The sequence below is a fragment of the Amblyomma mixtum genome, chromosome 3 (assembly GCF_055824585.1).
Source record: "Amblyomma mixtum isolate Tamu chromosome 3, ASM5582458v1, whole genome shotgun sequence".
Taxonomy (NCBI): Eukaryota; Metazoa; Arthropoda; class Arachnida; order Ixodida; family Ixodidae; genus Amblyomma; species Amblyomma mixtum.
The window spans coordinates 241434498-241456952 of NC_143014.1; the positions used below are offsets into that span (position 1 = coordinate 241434498).

A 22455-nucleotide genomic window follows, 5' to 3' on the forward strand; every position below is an offset into this window, starting at 1 on the left:
CAGCGAACGAAAAGGAAGCAACATCTCAGTGTTGGGTTCATTAACGTACAAGGGGGGAAGAAGTCGAATTAAATTGGATGAAATCGAAGAAAAACTAAAATCTGAAAACATTGGGGTATATGGGGTTGCGGAAACTCACCAGAGACATGGAAAAACCGCCACACATTGCAGGTTACACTTAGATAGGGTGTAACAGAAAAGAGAAAGACCGTGAAGGTAGAGGCCTGGGCGCATTAGTAAAGGGGCAAGATTGGGAAAGGGTAAGAGAGACCTGCAGAGAGCATCTATGGCTCCAGTGCATAGTGGGGAGTCTAAGAACAATAATAGGGTTTATATACCTGAAAACAGGGAGTGAGTTGAGTGAGGAGAATAAAGGGCATTTCCAGTGTATGTCTAAAGATATCAGGCACTTAGGCTCGCATCGGGAAATAATCATTTTGGGAGATATGAATGCTCACTTGGAATACTTTGACGGAGCTACAGATGCAATGGGGAAGATGCTAGGAAAATTCTGCAAGGTCCATAATCTAGTAATAGTTAATACAGAAATAAAATGCGAAGGGAAAGTAACATGGGTAAGAAATAACTCGCACTCACCTATTGACTATTTCCTAATGTCACACAAACTGTACAACAGGTTAAGGGACATGAAAATTGACGAAGAAGGTATGAAAAGCCTGGGAAGTGACCACAGAAGAATCAAAATTACATTTGGTAGGGCAATACCAGCAGTAGGAACTCAAGGGAGGGAAAGCAAACATAACCTCACTGATACACAACTGCAGGAAGTGTCGGGACACATTGAAGACAGTATCCAAGCAGTCGGATAGGGACTGGACATATGATGCCCTAGTGGGGGTTTTTCAAAGGGAGTTAGAGAAGGCCCAAAGCAAAAAGGGAAGAAAAAAGGGAAGACACACCAAAAAGCCAGTGGGACAGGGAAGTGAAGGCAGCCATAGCGTGAAAACAAGAGGCATCTAGGGAACACAGATTTGCAAAGAAAAGGAGGCCCCACCAGGCAAAGTGGATGCAAAATGGAATGAATACCTTGAGAGCAAAAGGGAGGCAGTGGCATTAGTCCAAGTCAAAATAGTGAAGGCAGGAGTCCAGTGGATGATGAAAGTAAATAAGAAAGATAGGAATGCTGCAAAGAGGTTTTGGGAGCACATAAGGCTACAAGGGAAGAGGACAGAGAGCATCCAACACACACTGACCACACAGTATGGAAAAAGGATAGAGGGAGAGGAAGCAAGAGAATTTATCAGACAAACAATCGAAGCAGCATTTGCAGAGCCTGTGGTGGACGGACTAGAGGAGAGCAGGGATAGCAATGGGACAGGCGAGGAAGAGCTTAGGGAGAGGATAGCAGGGGACTGGGACAGAATAGAAGGCAAGGCTCCCATTGGAACAGCGACAGGACCAGATGGCATACCTATGAGATTAATTACCATACTAGGCGAAAAAAGCAAATTGAAATTACGACAGATCATTGAAAAAGTAGTAGGGGGAGGAGACGTTCCAAAAGACTGGAAAGTGAGCAGGATGAGACTAATATACAAAGGCAAGGGAAACAGGGACAACATCAAATCCTACCGACCAATTACAGTCACATCAGTTGTATACAGGCTAGCAATGAAGACGGTGAAAATGAGAACGGAAGAATGGGCAGAGCGTGAGGAGATCTTGGGAGAGCTGCAGAATGGTTTCTGAAAGGACAGACGGTTGGAGGACAATCTATTTGTCATAACGCAGTGTATAGAGATAGCTGAGGCAAGTCGGAGGCCTCTATGGATGGCATTTTTAGACATTAAGGGGCATATGATAATGTGAATCAGGAAAAACTTTGGGACCAATTGAAGAGATATGGTGCCAATAGAAATCTGGTTGACTATCTACAACGTGTATATTCAGACAATGAGGTGGTAGTAACCTGGGAGGGAGAAACTACAAAACCAGCTAAAATTAAAAGAGGGCTAAGACAAGGCTGCCCACTATCACCCCTACTTTTCATGGTATACGTGAGTCAAATGGAAAAGAAGTTGGAAGAGAGTAGGGTAGGAGTTGGCGTGAGTTATATGCAGGAAGGTCAGAAGGTAAACCAAGTGCTGGCTGGACTATTGTATGCAGATGGCATTGTACTACTAGCAGACAAGCGAGATAGGCCGCAGGAGCTAGTTAAGATCTGTGGTGAGGAGGGCAACAAGCTAGGACTCCAGTTCAGTAGAGAGAAGTCAGGGATAATGGTATATAATGATGAGAGAGAAGACCCACTAGAAATACAGGACACTATGATAGACCATATGAGAACTTATAAGTATCTAGGTGTATAGCTAAGTGAAGGAAAGAAATATCTGGAAAAGCATGAGAGGCTTCTGAAGGATGAAGGTAAAGGAATTCAGACATTATGAAACATAGAGTACTATGGAACTATAACAGGTATGAGGTGGTTAGAGGGGTATGGAAGGGAATCATGGTACCGGGCCTCACATTTGGAAATGCAGTCCTGTGATGAAATCAGAAATAGTCAAGTCTAGAGGTCAGACAAAGAAGTGTAGGAAGGCTAGCCTTGGGAGCCCATGGGAACACTCCGAATGAGGGAGTCCAGGGAGATATGGGTTGGGCGTCGTTCGAGGTTTGGGAAGCAATCAGCAAACTGAAATACCATCAGAGACTAACCCAAATGGAGGAAACAAGGTGGGCAAGAAAGGTGTACAAGTATCTGTACATGAAAAGTATTAACACAAAATGGACAAATAGAACCCGAAAGCTAAGAACGAAGTATTTGCAGGTAAGGGATGGGACGCAACAAAACACTAACATGAAAATGGAGGGAAAGGAGACAGAAAGAAAGATGGGGAAAGAAGGAATGCAGTAAAGGTTGGCGCTAGATATATATAGGACACGAAAACAGGACATCAAAAGAGAACAGGTATTTGATAATTCGCGGGGCAGTTCACTGCTTTTTGCGGCTAGGACAGAGACTCTGAGAACAAAAACTTATAGGTTCAAATTTGAAGTGGATATTTTGTGCTCTGCTTGTAAACCGGAAACGGAGACCATAGAGCAATTGGTTTTGAAGTGTGCAGAACTCCGCCCAGCCGTCCCAGAGGAGACGACAACAGACCTAGAGATAGCGCTGGGATTTGCTGGGGAGGAGGGGCGAGTGGATGGGAAAGGCGTGACACTGATGAAGGGGAGTTTGGAAGATTGGTGGAGGAAATCAAGGGAGGGGTGAATTTGGAGGGGAAAAAGATAACCAAACTAAACATTGTAAGAGCGAAATTGAAAGAAAGGGAAAAGAAAAATCCATTAACAATGGGGGAAATACAGGCTAGGTGGCACAAGCTACCGCCCGATACGCAGGGTAAAGCCATTATCATCCATCCATCCATCCTTTAGACAAGACAATCTTGAGACGCTGCGCACATTTTTTCCATGTTTCTGCGACCTTCATGCAGCTGTGTCCGAGTGCTTTCCCTTCCGATGAGTATTGTACTTTGTGCCGGTGTTGGTTGTTGATAAGTTGAGATGCCCAGGGCAGAGAAGGCCATCGTCAGGCGTGAATTTCTCGGCAACCGTAACACTCATCGTGAAAAAGCAAAAGGAAGTCTGCGACCTAATGAGACGCTGAACGCACCAGCTCCTCGGCATTGAAGCTTCCAAGAATTTCTGTGTGCTTCCAGGAAGAGGATGTGCTACAGAGCGGCAGTTAATATCCCTTAATGGACATGGATGGCATTTGTGCCGCAATTACACAGAGTTTTGTGTGCAGACAGTGCGGTGGCAGTGTTGAGTTCATCAAAATTGTGACAAAGCGCGTGTGTTTGTTAGGCTTCAGACCCTAAGGATGGCAGCACTGGACGTTGGTCTTCCATTTAATGATGGTAGCATCACACGGGCCAACGTTTTGAAGGCGTGTGCATTGAACCCAGGGCGCAACACCATCAAGTGGCTGAGGAAAGCTGACCACAAGCGTATGTACTTAGCAGACCGAGCAACAAGACAGCTCACAAAAGAGGCCCAGCAAGCAAAACGACAAGCCCAAAAGCGAAAAAATGACTGCGACAGGGACTACAAAGCAGGGGGCTATTAAATCAATGACTATGAATGTGTTTGTGTGAGTAAAAATTTCTTTTTCACATCTTTTTTCACTTTAGGCTCAATTATCTCAAAATATTATTTCTTACAAAGGTACCGTTATTTCCAATGTCTTCCAAGATTGACAGCAGATTTTCTTTTGCAACCATCTACATAAGTGTTCGAAACTACTGAACTAAAATTAAGCAATTTCACTCAGCAATTTTTCCGTTTTGATTTTTCAACTGAGCAAAGAAAGCCAAAATTTATGTACTACAGGTAGAAATTTCATTAAAAATCAAATTTTGAACACATTTCAATTATTCTATATAGTTCAGTAAACAGTGCATGAAATTTGGAACAAAATAATATATATATTACTAGGGTACTCCTATTAGTTCGTGAGAAACATGTACCGTCTTTGTCAAAAGTAACCAGGCTGCATGGTTTGCTTCAAGCTTGCACAGTGCAGCCCTTGTGCCTTTCCTAAAGATCAAAAGTTATTAGAAGGTAAGAAGACCCCCAGGCCTTACCTTTAACGGCCATTCCAACTTCAGGAAAGCTGTAAGGGCTCCACTGTACAAGCTAGAAGCAAACCATGCAGCCTGGTTACCTTTGAAAAAGACCTCAACATGGCCTAAAATGCATGGGAAGTATAAGGCTTACCCTGTGCGCTTAAAAAAAATCACGATCAGAACATTGAAAATTGTTAGCTGCAAATGAAGGAGCACTACGGTTTGCAGAAATAGAATAAAAATAAACTTATGGGTGAAGAAAGCCTTGGCAAAAAGTCAAGGTGTATATAACCTGTCTGCTTTCATGGCCAATAAAAATGAAAAATGCTTTACACGTCCAGCAGTTCCATGAAGGGGTTTCTATGTGAAATCGGTGAAAAAAATTCGGTTCGGTGAATGAACATTTACATTAATTCATTTTTGCACAAACCCTAACGGAGTGCACCGGACTGTCTTGTAACCAAATGTGCTGTAATAATCAAGATCTTTTTTCCAAGTTGCACCCCCCCTCCCCCTGCTTAGAGACCCTTGGGAAAAGTGGGGTATCTCTGAATAAAGAATGACTTTAATTCCATCACCAAAAATGTGAAGTTTCATAAAAGTAAAATGACAGAGTATCAGAAAAGTAAAATGACAGAGTATGCCTTCGCAGGCCCACAATAAAGACAATTGACTTCTGCTTCTCTAAGCTTCTGTCAGCATGCTTCGATGTATGTCGTTTGAGTTGCACGTGAACACATTTACTAGCTGGCTTCTTAGCAGAATGCCTGCGTAAGTGAGCGCTTCTGTGGCCCTGGAATGGGAACGAGTTTATGGTGTCTGATAGCTGTGATGGATACATAAACAACAAAAAAAGGCTACGCAGCACACGGCCTTTTCGCGAGTATCCACTATTACATTCGCGTTGTCACAGTACATGCCCACGTGCACGATCTAGACTGATTCACCTCCATCACCTCCGCTTTGTCAACTTTCTCTGAAGGGTTGCCATTTTGGCTTCAGCATTAGCACAGACAAACTCAAAGTATTAAGACAGGCAACCAACAGGATCACGCAAAAATTTTGTCAACCTCATCAGCAGGTCATCATCAGCCTGACTACGCCCACTGCAGGGCAAAGGCCTCTCCCATGTCTCTCCAATTAACCTTGTCCTTTGCTAGCTGCGACCACCGTATCCCTGGAAACTTCTTAATCTCATCTGCCTACCTTTCTCCCGCCGGCTGCTTTACTTGCCTGCACAAGCCCATTTCTTCTTGATTTCGACTAGGATGCCATTAAACCACGTTTACTCTGAACGCTCTATCCCAGCACAAGGCCGAATCACACCGAAAGTGTATATACCGTTGTGGGAACGTGTTGCACACATTCACATCCCAAGCTACTCTGCTGCCCCTTCTCACCACAGAAAGCAGCATAGTCTCAACAGAGAACACAACATGCCATTGCCTCGACGTGTTCATTCCTAATTGCCACCAAGAAGTTAGCGGCAGCAAACGCGGAACATAAAAAGCACAACGCCCGGAGTCCCCCCTTACAAAAAGTGCTTTTGCGATTTTTTAGAATATATGTCAAACTTACTCATTAGAATGTATTGTGTTTTAGATCTGTACAGAATTTTGTCCAGAGTTTTAAGAATTAATTTTCCACTTGGCTAACGTTCTTTGAAAGAAACACCGTAACAACTCTCTTGAAACTAGTTAAAGGATTTTTAGAGGAATCCATTTGAATGCATTCATTTCATTGAATGTGACGCTTTTAAACCTGTAATTATTTCAGTAGAGTTCAAATAACTAAGTGGCCACCGCATGCCTATAGAAGCTCAGCGAGTGGCTATCAAGAGACACACTGTAATGACTCTAGAAAGTTTTTCGGGAATTATTTAGGAATCCTTTTTCACTCATTTTGTTGCAGGGTGTTTCTTTTGAATCTGCAAAGAATTGCGTAAGGCATTTGCTCACTGCATTGCTCTGGAATGGTATTACACATTGATCTCTATTTCCTGGTGGGAAGGAAAAGAGCCCGTACGTGCACGATGTAACTACTGCTATTCCTGTAAGCATGCAAGAAACCGTACAGAGCAATAGCACACCACATGCAATCATCTAACTTTATTTCCATCAGCAACTTTTAAAGCTTTTTTTTTAAAGAATTCTGTAAAGCATTTGGTCACTACACTTTTACAGCAGCATATGGAATTGAATGTGTGCAGCTCTTGGCGAGCCTAAGTCGGTTTATTGGCGTTTAACGTCCTGAAGCAACTCAGGCTATGAGGGACACCGTAGTGAAGGGCTCCGGAAATTTCGACCACCTGTGGTTCTTTAATGTGCACTGACATCACACAGCACACGGGCCTCTAGAGTTTCGCCTTCATCGAAATTCGGCCGCCGCAGCCGGGATCGAACCCGCGTCTTTCGGGTCAGCAGCCAAACGCCGTAACCACTGAGCCACCGCGGCTTGGCGAGCCTAAGTAATTTGCAGAAATTATGATGAAAATTGAGAGGAGGCATGGCACATGAGCAGTACCAGCACATTTTATTTTGAGACAATCAAGTAATTTTAGATCAAAATTATTTTCCGTGCCACATGTGCAACAAAGATCACATCTGAAAGAGAGCATGTTTTTATGAAAAAACAGCAGAGTACCGACTCAAAACAAATACTGCCTGGGCTTCCACCTTGAATACCTATTAGTATGAGCCTGCCTTAATTTTTACTCATTGATGACCTACATAAGGTACAAAGTGCTAATCGGAACCACGGCAAAAGGCTAGCTCCATGTTTATTTTGTGAGAATTCAAAGTAAGAAAGCACTCTGTACCCTTATGAAGCATTCTGAAAGGATATCATTTATAGCTGTTCAAGGATTGTGAGAATAAAGAAGTGAACATGATGAAGAATTAAAACTGTTTTGAAGAGCATATGCTAGCTCTGCTGTTCAGTATTAAAATGGTTTGGTTTGGTTTATGGGGTTTAACGTCCCAAAGCTACTAAGGCTATGAGAGACGCCGTAGTGGAGGGCTCCGGAAATTTCGACCACCTGGGGTTCTTTAACGTGCACTGACATCGCACAGTACACGGGCCTCTAGAATTTTGCCTCCATAGAAATTCGACCGCCGCGGCCGGGATCGAACCTGCGTCTTCAGAGTCAGCAGCCGAGCACCATAACCACTGAGGCACCGTGGAGGCTTAGTATTAAAATGCTGCTTATTCAAACAGTACAGACGCTTAATTTTGGAGGCATGTTTTCTTCTCTACAGCGATGTGGAAGACACTACTATGTATGAATCGCTGGGTGGTATTCACCAATGCCAGATAAATAATTTATAGTTGAACTTTTCTCTCATGCTGTTTTGGTTTCAACAGCCGAACAATGGATATAACATTAAAGAGTGCTTATAGGTCACGTGAAAAAAGAGCAAGTCGCTGCTTCTACACTTGTTGCCATACAGGCTGTACAAGCTGGCTGGCTTCAGCATTGTAGCGAATTAAAATGACAAAGCAGCGATTATATCACAGCTTCTTCATGTCTCACGTGACCTATAAGCACACATTGATGTCACAGTCATCGCTCGGCTGTTGAAACGGAAACAGGGCGAGAAGGAAATTCGACTGTAAATTCTTTAGTGATCATACCACATGATTGTCCATGTATAATAATGTCTTACGCATCATCACAAAGCAGGGAACAGGTACTCAAAAGTTAGTTGTGTTTACTCCTTTAAGCAGGAATAAATTGGTAATTCAAGCAAGACATAAAGTACTAGAATGAGCGAAAGAAAATGTACAATAATCATTTCTACTTTACATGTCTAAAAATCACTTCATGACAATGCAAATTTCAAGGAGTACTTAATGTCTGATACTGAGCAATAATGAGCCAGTTAACCATCATGCATATTACTGAATACGAAAAGGGAGTGCCTTGGTTCGCATTTGAATTCAGCCTGGATTGCACTACCCACCATTAACCACAAAAAAGCTGTACATCAAATCCCTGACTGTGGCCAACAAAAGGGCTGGTTTCTTTTCTTACATACCCATCACTTGTCTCTTCCTGCATTGCTTTACATGTATAACTTCGTCTAACCATAGGGAACAGAGGGCGGCCAGAAGAGGACGCTTTACATTCGGCTGTTCGAGAGTCCTTGTTAGGTGACGACATAAGCTGTTTATATCATCTCTTAGAGCCCCCTTTCTTCACTCAACTGCTGCTGTCGACAGGCAACTAATATTATACCTATCCACATGCTTTCCCGAGCTGTATTGCCTCCATTGACAATGGACAGCTTGCTTCCAACAACCTAAGAGATCATCATACGCCGGCTGCCAAATTCACTGCTCAAGGAAGGTATGATATGCTATGGTAATCAAGTGAACAAACAGAAAAATTAGAAGAAAAGCAATATCCAGTTTAGAGGAGAAACAAAACAAATATTTCGAAAGCCAGTCTGTTTCAAGTGCGTTTCATTACTTTGTAGTAAATAAGGGCAATAAATGTGCTGCGATATTAAAAACCATCTCAAAGCACACATTTAAAATACGCATATGCTTAATACGAGTTCTGCCTTTCTAACCATGCTGATGTGGGCATACTTAGTTCGTAATTCATATCCTTTAATATAGCGCATAATTCAGAAAACAAATATTGATCAAAAGGAGGCAGTTGTTAGTTCATACCTACACTTCGAGCTATTCATTGGTTGTGATCTTCATTGCACATATCCAGCAGTACAATAACTCAATTGCATAAAACTCAGTAATTTCTTTCATAAATTGGGCTAATGACTGGCAGTAAGCCAATGATGTGACCTGGCCGGTAGATTATTAGGTGCATCATTCCTGTCTGTGCAGAGATGAGGAGGTATCAGCTAGGCACCACCCAGGCTTGCCAGTCTGAAGTACCCAGATGGCTGCATAAAGGCCAAAGAAAAAGAAAGGTCAGTGAGACCTAGCACAGAACTGCTTTCACAATAATGCAAACAGAAGCAGCAATCAGATCAGTATCTACAAGCAGCAGCACTCTGGTAATCTAGCTTTGGAAAGATTGCTAAGAACACAACACAGAAAACATGATTTTAAAATAAATGCAATGTACCCTTACAAAAGAACTGTAAACACCATCCAGCTCTGACTGCTACCCCTGCCATATTGGAATATTTTATGACAATGAATAATAACTATTACATTTGCCTGTGACACTATTATTCTAATGCATAACAATAGTTACTGCCGCTATAATGCAGTGACATTCACAACCGCTAGCTTTTAAAGAACAAATTTAACATTCTGCCGCGGTGGCTCAGCAGTTACGGCGCTCGGCTGCTGACCCGAAAGACGCGGGTTCGATCCCGGCTGCGGCGGCTGAATTTCTTGAAGGCGAAATTCTAGAGGCCCGTGTGCTGTGCGATGTCAGTGCACATTAAAGAAACCTAGGTGGTCGAAATTTCCGGAGCCCTTCACTACGGCATCTCTCATAGCCTCAGTTGCTTTGGGACGTTAAACCCCAATAAACCAAACAAACCAAACCAAATTCAACATTTTTCTGTGTTTTACAAGTGTCTGGTTAATTAGAGCAAGAAAATTAAATGCAGTGAAAACTGTGAGCACAGCTGTCACTCAACCTGAGTAGCTGACAGGCAGCACAGAGCGTCTACATCTGGGTTTCTCGGACCGGTGCTTCAAACACAGTAATTGCACTCACTAAGCATCTGACAAGATGGTGATGCCGACTACCCCCCCTTTGTTAAGCAGGAGAGTGCTTCATCGATTCTGATCCCGCTGCATTTAGAAAACTTTTCACCTTCCTGCTCCACTGACGCTGGGTTCACACTGCTGAAACAGTTGTAGAAAGATAGCATGTGTACTAGCAATGCCACAACTATTTCAAACTGCCAGGCCGTATAATCCTTTGTATCCATTTAAATGACTTCATTCAGTTACAGACACATTAAAAACACACGATCTCTCGCACTCTGGTAGCGAGGTCAATAAAGCTATGTTCCGTTTGCTGCAGAAAAGCAATGAGATTATAGCCAGGCAAATGAATCGGTGCCAAAACCACAGACACAACAAAACAATACGTAAAACAGTAAGCTTTTTACAGCAGGACACTACAATTCAAGTGGAAGCTCCAACTACACATCTCTGCGAAATCCAAGTCTCAGTAGTTCTCTCATTGAACAACTCTGGCGAAACTGCATGTGTCACCATTGCACGCATAAAGTCTTTCAAAATAAAAATATTTAAAAGCAGAGTTGAAAATGTTACGCACAGTTTGCGATGGTACAGCCCAAAGTGCGCAATTACAAAAATGAAAGCATTCCCAGAGCAGTGCACCGACATGCTCACGGGCGACACGACACGGGCGGTTTCAACGGCAGTTCAGTTAACCCTCAGTTGAGTATTTCAACTGTCGTTGATTTCAACTGGATTCGCTTGCTGTTACACGAGCACTTCGTGTTCAGTTCAGTTAGCACAGTAACCACGTGACGTCGCCTCTAGAGCGAAATGAAAGTAAAGAAAAACAGCGTATACATTTTTTTGTGTGTAGTAAATGATCGTCTTGTACATATTTTTTCCTATAGCGACAAATTTTGTGCCTTTTTTTTTGCTTTTGGGCAAAAATTTGCGTGACGATGTCGGTTCGTAGCCAAGACTATCCGATGTGGGTCGGTTCGCTGGTCGTCGTCGTTTTTTTTTGTTTTCTCACTTCGACTGCTCGACGCACGCGCTATGTCTACCGGTGTTTATTGCGTCTCCAGTTTTATTTGGAGTGTTTTCTTAGTTTGCCGCAATACACTGAGCCAAGACAATCCACTACGGGAAACTTTTTTATCCGTTGGACGCCATCTTGTCAGTTGGCCGTTCAACTGGGACCCCCGATCTCAGTCGAACTCAACTGCCGTTGAGATTTGAACGGCAGTTAGCGCTGCCGTGTAACACTGCTAACTGCCGTTCAGTTCAACTGACGGTCAACTGAACTGCCGTTGAAAACGCCCGTGTAACAGGGGTATTAAAGTGCGTTACTATTTTTTTTTTTCTTTGTAGAGGTTCATTACTGCACCAGTTCGAAGTATGCTTGAAATGTCAAAAAAGAAAACACAGAACCAAAGCCAGTGCCCACAAAATGCTTAATACTCTCTATGAGCGAACCAGGCAACTCGAAGAGCTGTAGCTACATCGTCAATCCACTTCCAGGCACTGAACGGCTATGAGTACTCTGCGCATTTGTAACGTGGAATCGGCAGACCATGTTTTGTTGAGCTTGGAATTATACCCTGCGCGCGCGCGCGCGCGCGCACACGCACACGCACACACACACACACACAAGCCCGAAAAACTAAATGCTGGGAACCACTGCCACTGAGAAGAATACGTCGTTCCAATGCACAGTTCTTTCCGCGCGTTGGTCCAATTCGTCGCAATAATGAGCACAACGATATCACGAGATTAAAGACATGCAACTCTATATCAGAACTTCTTCACTGCAGAGAGGAAGTCATGGGCGCGAAGCGATGGTTTCCGTGGTTGAATGAAAGACTAGCGGTCACGTGAAAACAGCGCACTTGCGGAAGCCGTTGCGCCGAACTCTAACTTCTACTACACTCCGAAGAAGCTGTCAAACAACACTCAGCAGCATTTACAGCACTTCACGCACCCCACCACAACGCTCTGAAAGATAATTTCAAGGACTCTACTCACATTCTTCCTACTATGTTGGTGCCAGCTTTGACAGGGCGCGGTGCAAGGCGCAATACGAAGTCCGGTGCACACAAATTCTGTAGCACATTTGAAGAACCACAGCACGAAAAGGCCACACAAAGTGCAATACAAAAAACCGGAAGTGTCTCCTGCGACCCGGTCGCAATAACGCAAGCGTTATTTTCACCCGTGACGTCGCATCCGGTTTGAAAAATGACGCCACGTCCGGCCGTTTTTTTGTTGTTTTTGTCATGTTTGAGCCATAGAACTCTATGGTTTGAGCCGAGCTACAGCCGAGCCGAGCATGCCATTGCTTGCAGTAGGAGAATGGACGGACGGTGGGAGCTACGCGCGCTCGTGTTGCCCGTGAGCAATTTCTGTTCTTCCTGTCTTTTGGTATGTATGTACTGTATGTATTGAGTGATTACCCGTTATATGGCATTCGGCATTTCATTTTGAACTTCCTTGCGCCCGAATATTTTGTGTTTGCAGATCACCCAGGACTAGCACTGAGCCCGCTTGCCCGGCAGTGGACACAAAGGCCCTAAAGGTGAGACTCGTCTGTTTTATCCTGAGTTCTGCTCAAAAGCTCAGTGCAGTTCGACAGAAGAGAATATGCGCTGAGTATGTTGTACCTTTTGTCAGCCCGGCCAAACGTAACCTTTGGTCATGTAAAACAGTTATGGTTAGCCTGCGCCCGAAAAAAAGGCGGGAAACTTTTGACAACAGTCCAGTTGAACTAACCGTTTATGCGGTGAGTTTTGTGCGCGGTCCGATTTTTTGTGCCCCCGCTAATAGGAAAGTGTATAGATTACTGATTTAATGGTTCATTTTACAGTTGTGTTGCTGTTTATCCATACGAGCCGCTTTCCGAAACAGGGGCACTAATTGCGGCGAGATAAGCGATTACGCTTTGGTGTCTGCAGCGCGTAAACATGTTCTTTTAAATTTATTTCCATTTCAGAAAACGGCACTTGAAAAACCGAAATGCAGTTTACTTGTATGCACGGACCTTCCCGATTCCTGCATCGAGTCTGGCGTTCTCTTGCTGGCGCAGAGGCTGAACAAAATGGGACGATAGAATGCGGAAGCAGCAAAGGCTTTAAGGCGCCACCAGGTGAGCTCTCCACCTCCTGTGAATTTTAAAACTAGTGCTGTGCCACCTGCACTGAGCTTCAGTATTACACGGGGAAGGTGATTGGACCCACGTAGCTAACTAGCATGGAGCGCATGAGGCTACTGGAAAAGCAAGCTTTCTTTTATTAAGAGCTTATTACAGGTGATACTGCAAAGAGTCCTTAAGAAGGGGAACATTGTGGACAAAGTGCTTGATGTCCTTTGATATTTTGGAAGCTTGTGAGTTGCATAAAGCTCACAAGGCACTGTTGCAGTGTGTGACAGGTCATTGTGGTAATGATGATTATGTGGCCATTTGCTTTGCACGGGTGAGTGGCAGTTTTTCGCCCTGGCTGTCAAGTAGAAAGAAAAAACTAAAAGAAAATGTGGGAACATTAACTCTTAATGTGGCTTTCACCTGCAGACACCAGGTGAACAAAGCCTGCCCGTATAGTGAACAAAGAAACTCTGCTGTTACGGATCTAGCAAATTATAATTTTGAAAGTGGGCCTCCTGCTGTGAAACCGGGAACGTTTGTGCCCCTAGAGACAAGCAGAGGCGAGAAGCCATAGGCGAATGTAGGTAGGACTGGTAGCTGAACGAGGGAGTAGTTCCCATATTTGAAGAACACATGGAAAGACAAGGACGAGGCGTTGTTTGTCTCTTTTTTTCCCCCCACAAGTTAAAAGTCGATATTTGTTGTAGTTTCACTTTTTGAGGCAGCCAAAAGATAGAGCACAGGGATGACTCACACAGCATTAGTGTTTTCGTTTCGTTCCTACTGTTTTGTGTACTTGCACCTCTTGACCTCAAATGCGGCATTGTCATGATCTTACGTGGTGCTATGCTGCACACCTATGGGTGTGTGGCGTTCAGGTTCAATCACCAACATAGGGCTTCCAGTGCAGCAGGAATTATGAGAGGAAAAAAAGCCTCAAAGATGTGGATGGGCAGTTTAGCTCTTCAGTTTGCTTTTTGTGAAAAATTCTGTGGCAGGAGGTTACATGTCAGCCCACCCCTTATGTAATGCTGCCTTTGGGCCGTTGAGGTACAGATAAACTGATAAATAAACAACAAAAAGTAGTTTCTGTTCAGACAGTATAATTTGCAGCTTTGGTGGAGGATTTTCTGTGGCCCCTTCAGGGAGTGTTTACCCAGAAATTGTAGTTATTCCTTAATGCCTCTTGGTCCGAAGAACCAAACAGTAATCAATTGCCCTCATGCCTCTTGATGAGGGAATCTGAGAGGTTGAAATGATAATTTACCATAGCTGTAAACAGTAATGGCTGGGTGTATCGCCGGAGAGAACCGAAGTCATCTACTGGACTGAGTGGTAAGAATTTCGGGTTGGTTAAAGCACAGATGGCTTAACATCATATCGCCAGATCTTGCACTGTTGGCGTGTGTGATTGTTGCGGTATATGTGGCTGGTGAGCTGTCAACTTGGGTGTGACAAAAGTTGTAAGCTCAGCCAGACATGCCTGTGCTGTTTGAGCTCTGGGCAAGAGCTTTGAGCGAGGCCACTGCATTGTGTCCCTGTTGTACATTTGGCTTTTGTGGTGCTCCAACTTCCTCCTTCCCCCACCTTTGCTCGGAATGTCGCCATGGGAGTGAGAGAAATTGGTGTGATGTAATTAGAGCAGTGGCATGGCCATAAGATCCATCCGCACAGTACCACTTATAGGTTGTTTGCTGGTTTGGCACCGCGGTCAGGATTGAGGTGAGTTGTGAGTGGGCCACTGTGGAAAATGACATTAGACCAGCAGCAAACATGGCACCAATGGTGGAGAGCAAACTTTGATCTCTGTGTTGACATTGTTGTCAAAGTTATCTGTGAGGCCATCGAGGGCAGCACCTGTTCTGAATGCATCGCATAGCAGTAGATCAGAACTTCACTTTTACACTTGGGTCATGGGCCTCACTGCAGGAGGTGTATCAGTCAGTTCAGATTTCACATTGAAACGCATCAAATTCAGCAACCTTACTAGTCATAAGTACAGTGAAACCTCATTAAGGTGTACCTCGTAGCACTGCAGAAAAACTATGTGCAAAGCGGCAATATGCCCAAACTGAAAGCGGCCTGAATATATCCACTTACCTGATAAAAAATGATTCCTGATCAATTTTTTAAAATGTGCACACGAAACCTTTTAACTGCATAGCTACCGTTCAGCCTCGAATGTGGCTTGAGCAGGGTATGTAATCCTAAGGCAAAATAACCGCTGGTCCTTAAGGGTCCTTAAAGAAGGCAAGCATAGCAGGGGGCGGCAGAAAGGTACATGGGCGGATAAGATTAAGCAGTTTGCCGGGATACGGCCACAGCTGGCAAAGGACAGGGTTAATTGGAGAGACATGGGAGAGGCCTTTGCCCTGCAGTGGGCGTAGTCAGGCTGATGATGATGATGACACTGCCATCCTGCTGCAGAACATCTGCAAAGAGCCCTTCACAGGCAGCGTGGCTGTCAATACTGAGAGCTTCGCCCTGATGTGACACACTGCAGCTTATTTAATTTGGGAAGCACGCTATCCATGACAGCGTTGGTAATATGAGAACGCAATGAGAAGGGGCTGGACCACAGCTGCACAGTGGCGCAGATCAGCCGGCAACGCAGCAATGATAGGTGCGGCGCATGGAGGAAAACTGAAATCTGCTGCAGAAAGGCCAAGTCATGTGACAGCGATAAGCAGTAGCTATAGCAGTGGCACATCTGCATGGCTAGGGTCGTGGCTGCTCGTACACCAGCACCTGCGAACAGGTTAGTGACGAGCCTCGGGTGTGGTGGGGACAGGCTGGCACCCCCCTTTCCTTACAACGGGAGGGAAGAGTTGTCTCTTTCCAGATGCGTCAAGCAGCTGCAAGTAGGCTAGGCATGTCAGCAACATGTCTTATTATGTCAGTGTGGCGTATGCATTAAAGCACTCATGAACTTTCCTTTTAAATAATATGCATTTTAAAAAAACTGTGCAGCCAGTAGTTTTTTAAACTTTGGCATATACGTATCTTTACCTTCTCTCAGTATTGGTCACTGGCTACAAAACTGGAAAACTGCTCCTATGGAATTTTGGCTTGCGACAAAGACTGCTCCAAAATGCTCGTGGCCATTCCCTCCTCTGCACATGCTGTGTGGTGTGTAATATTCATTTTTCCCATGGGCATTGTCACATATGGCAAGCTGGGTGGTGTGTATCGTTTGCGTAAGGACTTAAGGGCACTGAGAAATTCCCTAGGCAGCCGCTTGGCCACCCACTGATTTCAAGGTGATTGCACTCTGCTTTTCAATTAATGCTAAATCCTGACGTGATGGTGTCAGCAAATTTTTTTGCCACCTTCCCCCCCTCCCCCCCCCCCCCCTTTTTTTTGTCTCCTTTTATTATTTTTTTCTTGGATGTTGCAAGTGCTGTTTTATGCAAGAAGCTTGAATTAGGAGCTTCGAAAAATTTGATTGCTTGTCTGCACGTGATTGTCTCCATGTCCAGGTTTTGCGCCATTTCCTAATCCCTGGCATTTATTGGCACTTTCACTTCATTAAAAGTTGTGTGTGTGTGTGTGCTGGCACAAATTTTGGAAAGCTCTTTTTCTAGCGCTTACAAGTTCTTTCTATATTTTCGTTTTTCATGGGGCTGGAGCTTCATGGCACATCCAGTCCATCAACTATTCCTTTGCATTTTCAGATACTTTGTCCCATTGCATTTGTGTAGTGTGGAGGAGCCGCCGCTGCTCTTAGGATGCTTTGTCTCCTTGCTTTTTTTCATAGCCTTCTCCGCAGTGCTCAGGTGCATTTGGGCAAAGTATCGAAAAATGATGACTAGCTTGGCTGGCATTTCCTCTTAGTCAATGAATGCACCATGCCGTCAGAATTCGACGAAATTATGGACATGTACACCGGGGAATCGTTTCAGAAAGTTATCCAGGATTTATATTGTGAAGAAATATAGTGTAACTTGCATAATTTTTGGGTTTGTTATACGGCAGATTACACGAACCAAGAACAGAATAGCAAGGTTCTACTATATTTCTCTGAAGGGCTGTGATGGCTTTACATGGTGTGTAGCAACCTTGAACCATCAGGGGAATTTTCTTTACCTGTAAAAATGAGTGAATTGGGAGGAATACGATCAAGAAAGTGGCCAAGTTGGAAAAAAGGACTGACTGAAATTAACGCAGTGGTCTGCCGCAAGTTTCAACGGTACTGTGAGTGCCCAGCACACGGTCTGTTCACATTGGCGTGGCATATTTTTGCTTCTAACATTTATGAGGCATGGCAGCCTGTCTGTTTTGGGTGCCTTTTTCTTGTCGTCCATGATGTGAGCATTGTATATACTGGTTCATTCTGTACAGGTTCCCGGACTCGACAGTTAATTTGGGCTGGTGCATATGGATAGACATAGCTGCATTCAAAAGTATTTTCTGTGGAATAAGCCGTAGTCGTAGCAATGTGCAGAGTTCATGCACTTTCAGTGTACTCATGCAAGGAGCCACGCCACCCTAGCGTGGCATCAAAATCAATCTGAAAATCTTGCTCTCAGGCCTCATCAATCTTGTGGGCCATTGCAGAAACAAGCAAATAGAGGCTAGTTTCTCTGCAGTTCGAGCTGTGATAAGGTCATAGGAAGCTGATATTTTTTATGGAAATCTCTTGGTGCTTGTCCCATGGCATTGCTGCTGTCGAAAGGGATGCCAGTGTGAGCACAGGGTGCCTTCATTGGAAAGGCAGGAAACGGCAGTACTTTTCACTGATTTAAAAACCAACCTTTGAAAGCCTGAAATAATCTCTGGCAGTACAATGAGAAGTTTATGAATCCCCTGAAAGCATGCGGAGTGTTTCGTTTAGATAATTTTCCAGCATTTTCTCAAAGTGGTGCTCTTTGTTTCTTCTGTAAAAGCACATATGGCCACCACTCTTATGAACCATTAAAAGAGAGCAGGAACTTGTGAGCATAATTTTAAGCAACTTCCAAATCTAAGAGCCCAGATCACTGAGGCATTTTTCGTCTGGTGAGAAGGAAAACAGTTGCCGAAATTGCTGCAGAGATTCCGAATTGAAATGTGCCAGCATCTGTGGGCCCGTTATGGCTAGGGATTCCAGTGTGGTTAAACCCATACGCAAGAGTTCAGCGGGCCATGTCCCGTCAAGAATGATGCATCTGGGACAGCATTTCACGGTTGGACCTGTCTCTAGGTGTCACGAGGCAGCGTGGAAGACGCAGTCGTGTTAAAGCTCTCACTCGCGTTGTAGCTTAAGCTGCTGTTCATTGATTTTTCGTGGAATCTTTTGTTTCTCAGCAGTGTGCCACATCACGTCATGCGCCTTTTCAGTGTGAACTGTGACAAGAGCATCTCCACTTGCCACCTTACAAATTCAAGCTGTCAGGTTTTTCCCTGCACACAGTTATGCTTTGGGCAAATTTTACCCTTCTACATGATTTCCTCTCATTCACTGAGATGCTTAGTAAGCATTAGGATGTGATAAATTATGAGAGGTAAAATATTGGTGTAGAATATTCCGTTTCATTGCTGCATTTTGAGGAAACATGTTTTTATTGTAATTGTAACTATCTGTATTGATATCTGAACTACTCTAGAATATTCAGTTGCATTTGCTGTGAATTTTATTGCTGTTATCTGCTTCAAAATGAAAAAAATTGATGTTGCCACGCACTTGGTAGAGAACATCAAATGCTGGGAAGAATGAAGAAAAGGGTAGCCACCTATAATAAAGAGATGGACTTCGTAAAAGGAGCTTTCTCAAACAGGGGAAGCAAATCTCTTTTCAATGCAGCTTTTGCAGCTTATGGGGGTCTCTTCTTGTAGTAACGCTCAAAGGGCTAGAAGCAGTTGTCGCTCTCTAGCACCAGCGTGCCAGCCCTAGCAGTCAGAGCTGTGACCCCCAACCCGCGGTGCGGTAGGTCGCAACCACGGCGGGTTCGGGCCAGAGGGGACAAACACGAGTATGCTACTCGGAGAAGCGTTTATTGCTCCCGAGCAATACAGTGCAGCAGCAACAATACAACCGCCGTAACGAGCGAGGATGTTCCGCTCGCGTACGGGGGTGGAAAACACAAAGGGCAGAACGCACGCAAAAATGTGGGGGAAGTAGGTTCCGCTCACCTCGCGTGGTTCCTCGCTCACGGCCCGCGGCGGTCAAGTCACACACGGTGGCCGGGCGATAAGGGCAGCGGTCTCCGTGGCAGATCTCCGATCCGTGCGTGTGCACGGCTCCCGCCAGAAGACAAGCCAGCCTCGGAAGAAACGCGTCTCCTCCCGGGCTGTGGAGAGGAGGTCTCTCCGTTGTAAGAGGGGAAAGAGGGAAAGTCTCCGCGGCGGGGAGCGAAAGGAAGCGGGGGTGGCGAGAGTGCCCTCCCTCGCAAAACCTCCCGAACGGCGCGCGCATAGCATCGCGTGATAATTACGCGCGGCCGTTACAATGGGGCAGGGGATTCATGTGTATCCCCACAAGCTTCATTAATTTTTTTCTGTGAATTGATCATGTATACTGTCCATTATTATCGCCACTATGTTTCTCGCTTCGGCCGTCGGGAATTCAAAATGAGTAGCTTGCTGGACACCCAGTTTTAATTTTCTTTGTTGAATGCTTCAGCTCGCCTAGATAGCATATTTAACTCAGGAATGCATTTAACGGCTACATTTTAGTCTTTTTGTCCGCAGATTTTTGTTATTCTGTGCACACCGCAAGGAAACTCGACTATGTAAACCATGCGGAAAGATATTTGTTTGAGTGGGATTAGATTCTTATTTTATGTGCAATGTGGATAGCAGCAATGCACTGCACTGGGTGCATTTCATCCAATGCAAGCAGATGCTGCTTTCAGTGGGCATCTAGATCACAAGGGCTTATCCAAGCTGCAACGGGAACAGGAGCATTGCTGAGAACTAGCTGTAATTTTATACACAGCAAAGCGCAAGGAAAGCAAATATTTATTTTAAAAGTGCATTGTACAAAACAAATTTTATCTGCTTGTGAATGCGCAATATACTCGCAAGATCACCAAAAAGACTCCCAGAAATTGTTGCACCCTTTTATCCTTTTGGAATGGGCAGAGTGTTCCAAAGCGGCCGCCGCGGTGGCTCAGTGGCTATGGTGCTCGGCTGCTGACCCAAAAGACGCGGGTTCGATCCCGGCCGCGGCGGCTGAATTTCTTTGGAGGAGAAATTCGAGGCCCGTGTAATGTGCGATGTCAGTGCGCGTTAAAGAACCCCAGGTGGTCGAAATTTCCGGAGCCCTCCACTACGGCGTCTCTCATAGCCTTAGTCGCTTTGGGACGTTAAACCGCATAAACCAAACCAAACCAGAGTGTTCCAAAGCTAAATAATACAATGCTGAAATCACGTATTCGGACTGAGATCGTCCCAAGTGAGCTGCTTGGTTTCAGAACTCGACATTGCCCCTCACCCGCTTGGCTTTGCTAAGCATGTCATAGGACCGGCCGGCAATTCGAAAAGCCCTGCTATGCACAGCATGTGTACGAGAGCAGACGACGCAGCAGTCCCTTTTCTACTTTTGGAGCCCGCGTGACCAGGGTTGATGCTCTTGGGAGTGATGTCATAATACACCCCGGCACTCAGAAAGCGAAACCGCTCAGTATAAGTAGCACGGTAATAAATTATTTATAGTGCATATATGAATCGTGCAGCATGTGTCATGTATATGTGCCCTGGGGTCAACCAAAAAACAAAGACGCCAACCAAAAATTTGTTGTCCCCCATTTTAAGATTTTGGGTTTAGTATATGGAGCTTTTGACCTCCTGTGTGCCAGCGTCGGAAGCTGCAAAAGGAAATGCGGCGTGTTGTGGGTTGGCCAAGCTTAACTGCCAAGACTTGAAACCTGATAATTTCATTCTCTTAATTAGTACTGGTCTGACCCAGTGAAAACCTTCCGTTGTTTGTCTTGACTATTTTCATTCTCTCTTGAGCTCTGTGCACACTTCTTTTTGTGTGTGGTTCTTCCAGCACATCTTCAACTATGTTTCTTTTATCCTTTTTTTTTTTTTTTAAGGTCTTTCAAATGTCCATGCACAAGGCCACTACAGGAGTGCGTAGGCTGCTGCGATAGTCTGTTGGGCGATGTTTAACAGTACCTTTTCCTGGGCTAGTTGGTGTGACATTGTGTTCACGAAAGTAAAAACAGCGCTAAATTCTACACAAACCACACAGACTGCAGCGCCCGTCTTGTCCGTCTCTCTGTGTGGTTTGTGTAGAATTTAGCACTGTTTTTACTTTCCTGAACACAATTGGGAGATGTTCTTATCTTTTTCTCTCTTGCATGCATTCCATTTTTTTTGTGTGTGCATTTGTTTGTGGGTTTCTCCTGGTGGTTTATTAGTTGCATTTTACTTTTCTGAGCTTGCCCACTTTTGTTTTCTCTTTTCATGGCATCCAACCCTGCATATGGCTGACACTAGGGGAGGGACTGCAGCAACCGACCTTGCATGACGCAGCATTCTCTGGTCCAAGGCACCTATTCATCGTTCCAGGCTACTGGCTCAAGAACATGCTCACAAGTCTGCACCTTGGCCTACAAGCAGAATGACAATATACCCATTGCTGCCAGAACTGCTGTGCCAAATAAAGTATTCCTACCAACGTGCCTTGTCGGTGATTAATTAAGCATATGAATAGATTACTAACAACTTGGTTGGCCCTATAGAAAAATCATGTTACAAAACAGTCGGTTGAGACCGTACCCAGCCTCCACATTGTTTCCTCTGCAGAGCCGCATATTGCCTTTCTGTTTATGCCCCTGCAGCAGAAAATTGCACAAAGTTAATGAGGAAAATAAATCTCACTGACAAGCTGCTCTGAGACTACTGCTAGAAGGGTACTGAAGCCCCGTGAAAATGTAGGTCAGGTAATGAATGTTTGTGGGTGCTGCACGTGTACTTTCGATGCATAGGAGGGGCCAGTTTCAACTTTCTTTTACAGGTAGGTAGCATCTTTTCTGATTGCGCCATTCCTTGATGTGAGATGCTTCTGCCTATACCACCACCTCATTCAGCACTGACTGTGCTAGGAAAGCTCTTGCTGAA

The 22455-nt window shown here is 44.6% G+C and overlaps 1 protein-coding gene and 1 long non-coding RNA gene across 13 annotated transcripts in view; one reads left to right on the forward strand and one right to left on the reverse strand.

Moving 5' to 3' along the window:
• The window catches only part of LOC149354174 (uncharacterized), a 110471-nt gene extending 98035 nt beyond the window's left edge, over positions 1 to 12436 (reverse strand). For 10 of the 11 annotated variants that reach the window (XR_016291205.1, XR_016291206.1, XR_016291204.1 and 7 more), the window contains exons 1-2: positions 12294 to 12436; positions 9402 to 9502 (exon numbers count right to left, since the gene is read on the reverse strand). Coding sequence is in view for 3 of the 11 variants with exons in the window: in XM_089583106.1 (XP_089439232.1) it covers positions 9402 to 9429 (28 nt within the window). In the remaining 8 variants the exon portion in view is untranslated. Of the gene's footprint in view, positions 1 to 9273; positions 9503 to 12293 lie in introns of all 11 variants that reach the window. The other variant, XR_016291203.1, reaches the window with a different exon arrangement.
• Positions 12437 to 12568: 132 nt separating this feature from the next.
• LOC149354175 (uncharacterized) lies at positions 12569 to 22012 on the forward strand. 2 transcript variants are annotated; one of them, XR_016291208.1, is made up of 4 exons: positions 12569 to 12659; positions 12786 to 12843; positions 13258 to 13410; positions 21832 to 22012. It is a non-coding gene; the product is annotated as an uncharacterized LOC149354175 (long non-coding RNA). The 2 variants fall into 2 exon arrangements; XR_016291209.1 differs by having other exon boundaries at positions 12580 to 12689.
• The last annotated feature ends 443 nt before the right edge of the window (positions 22013 to 22455 follow it).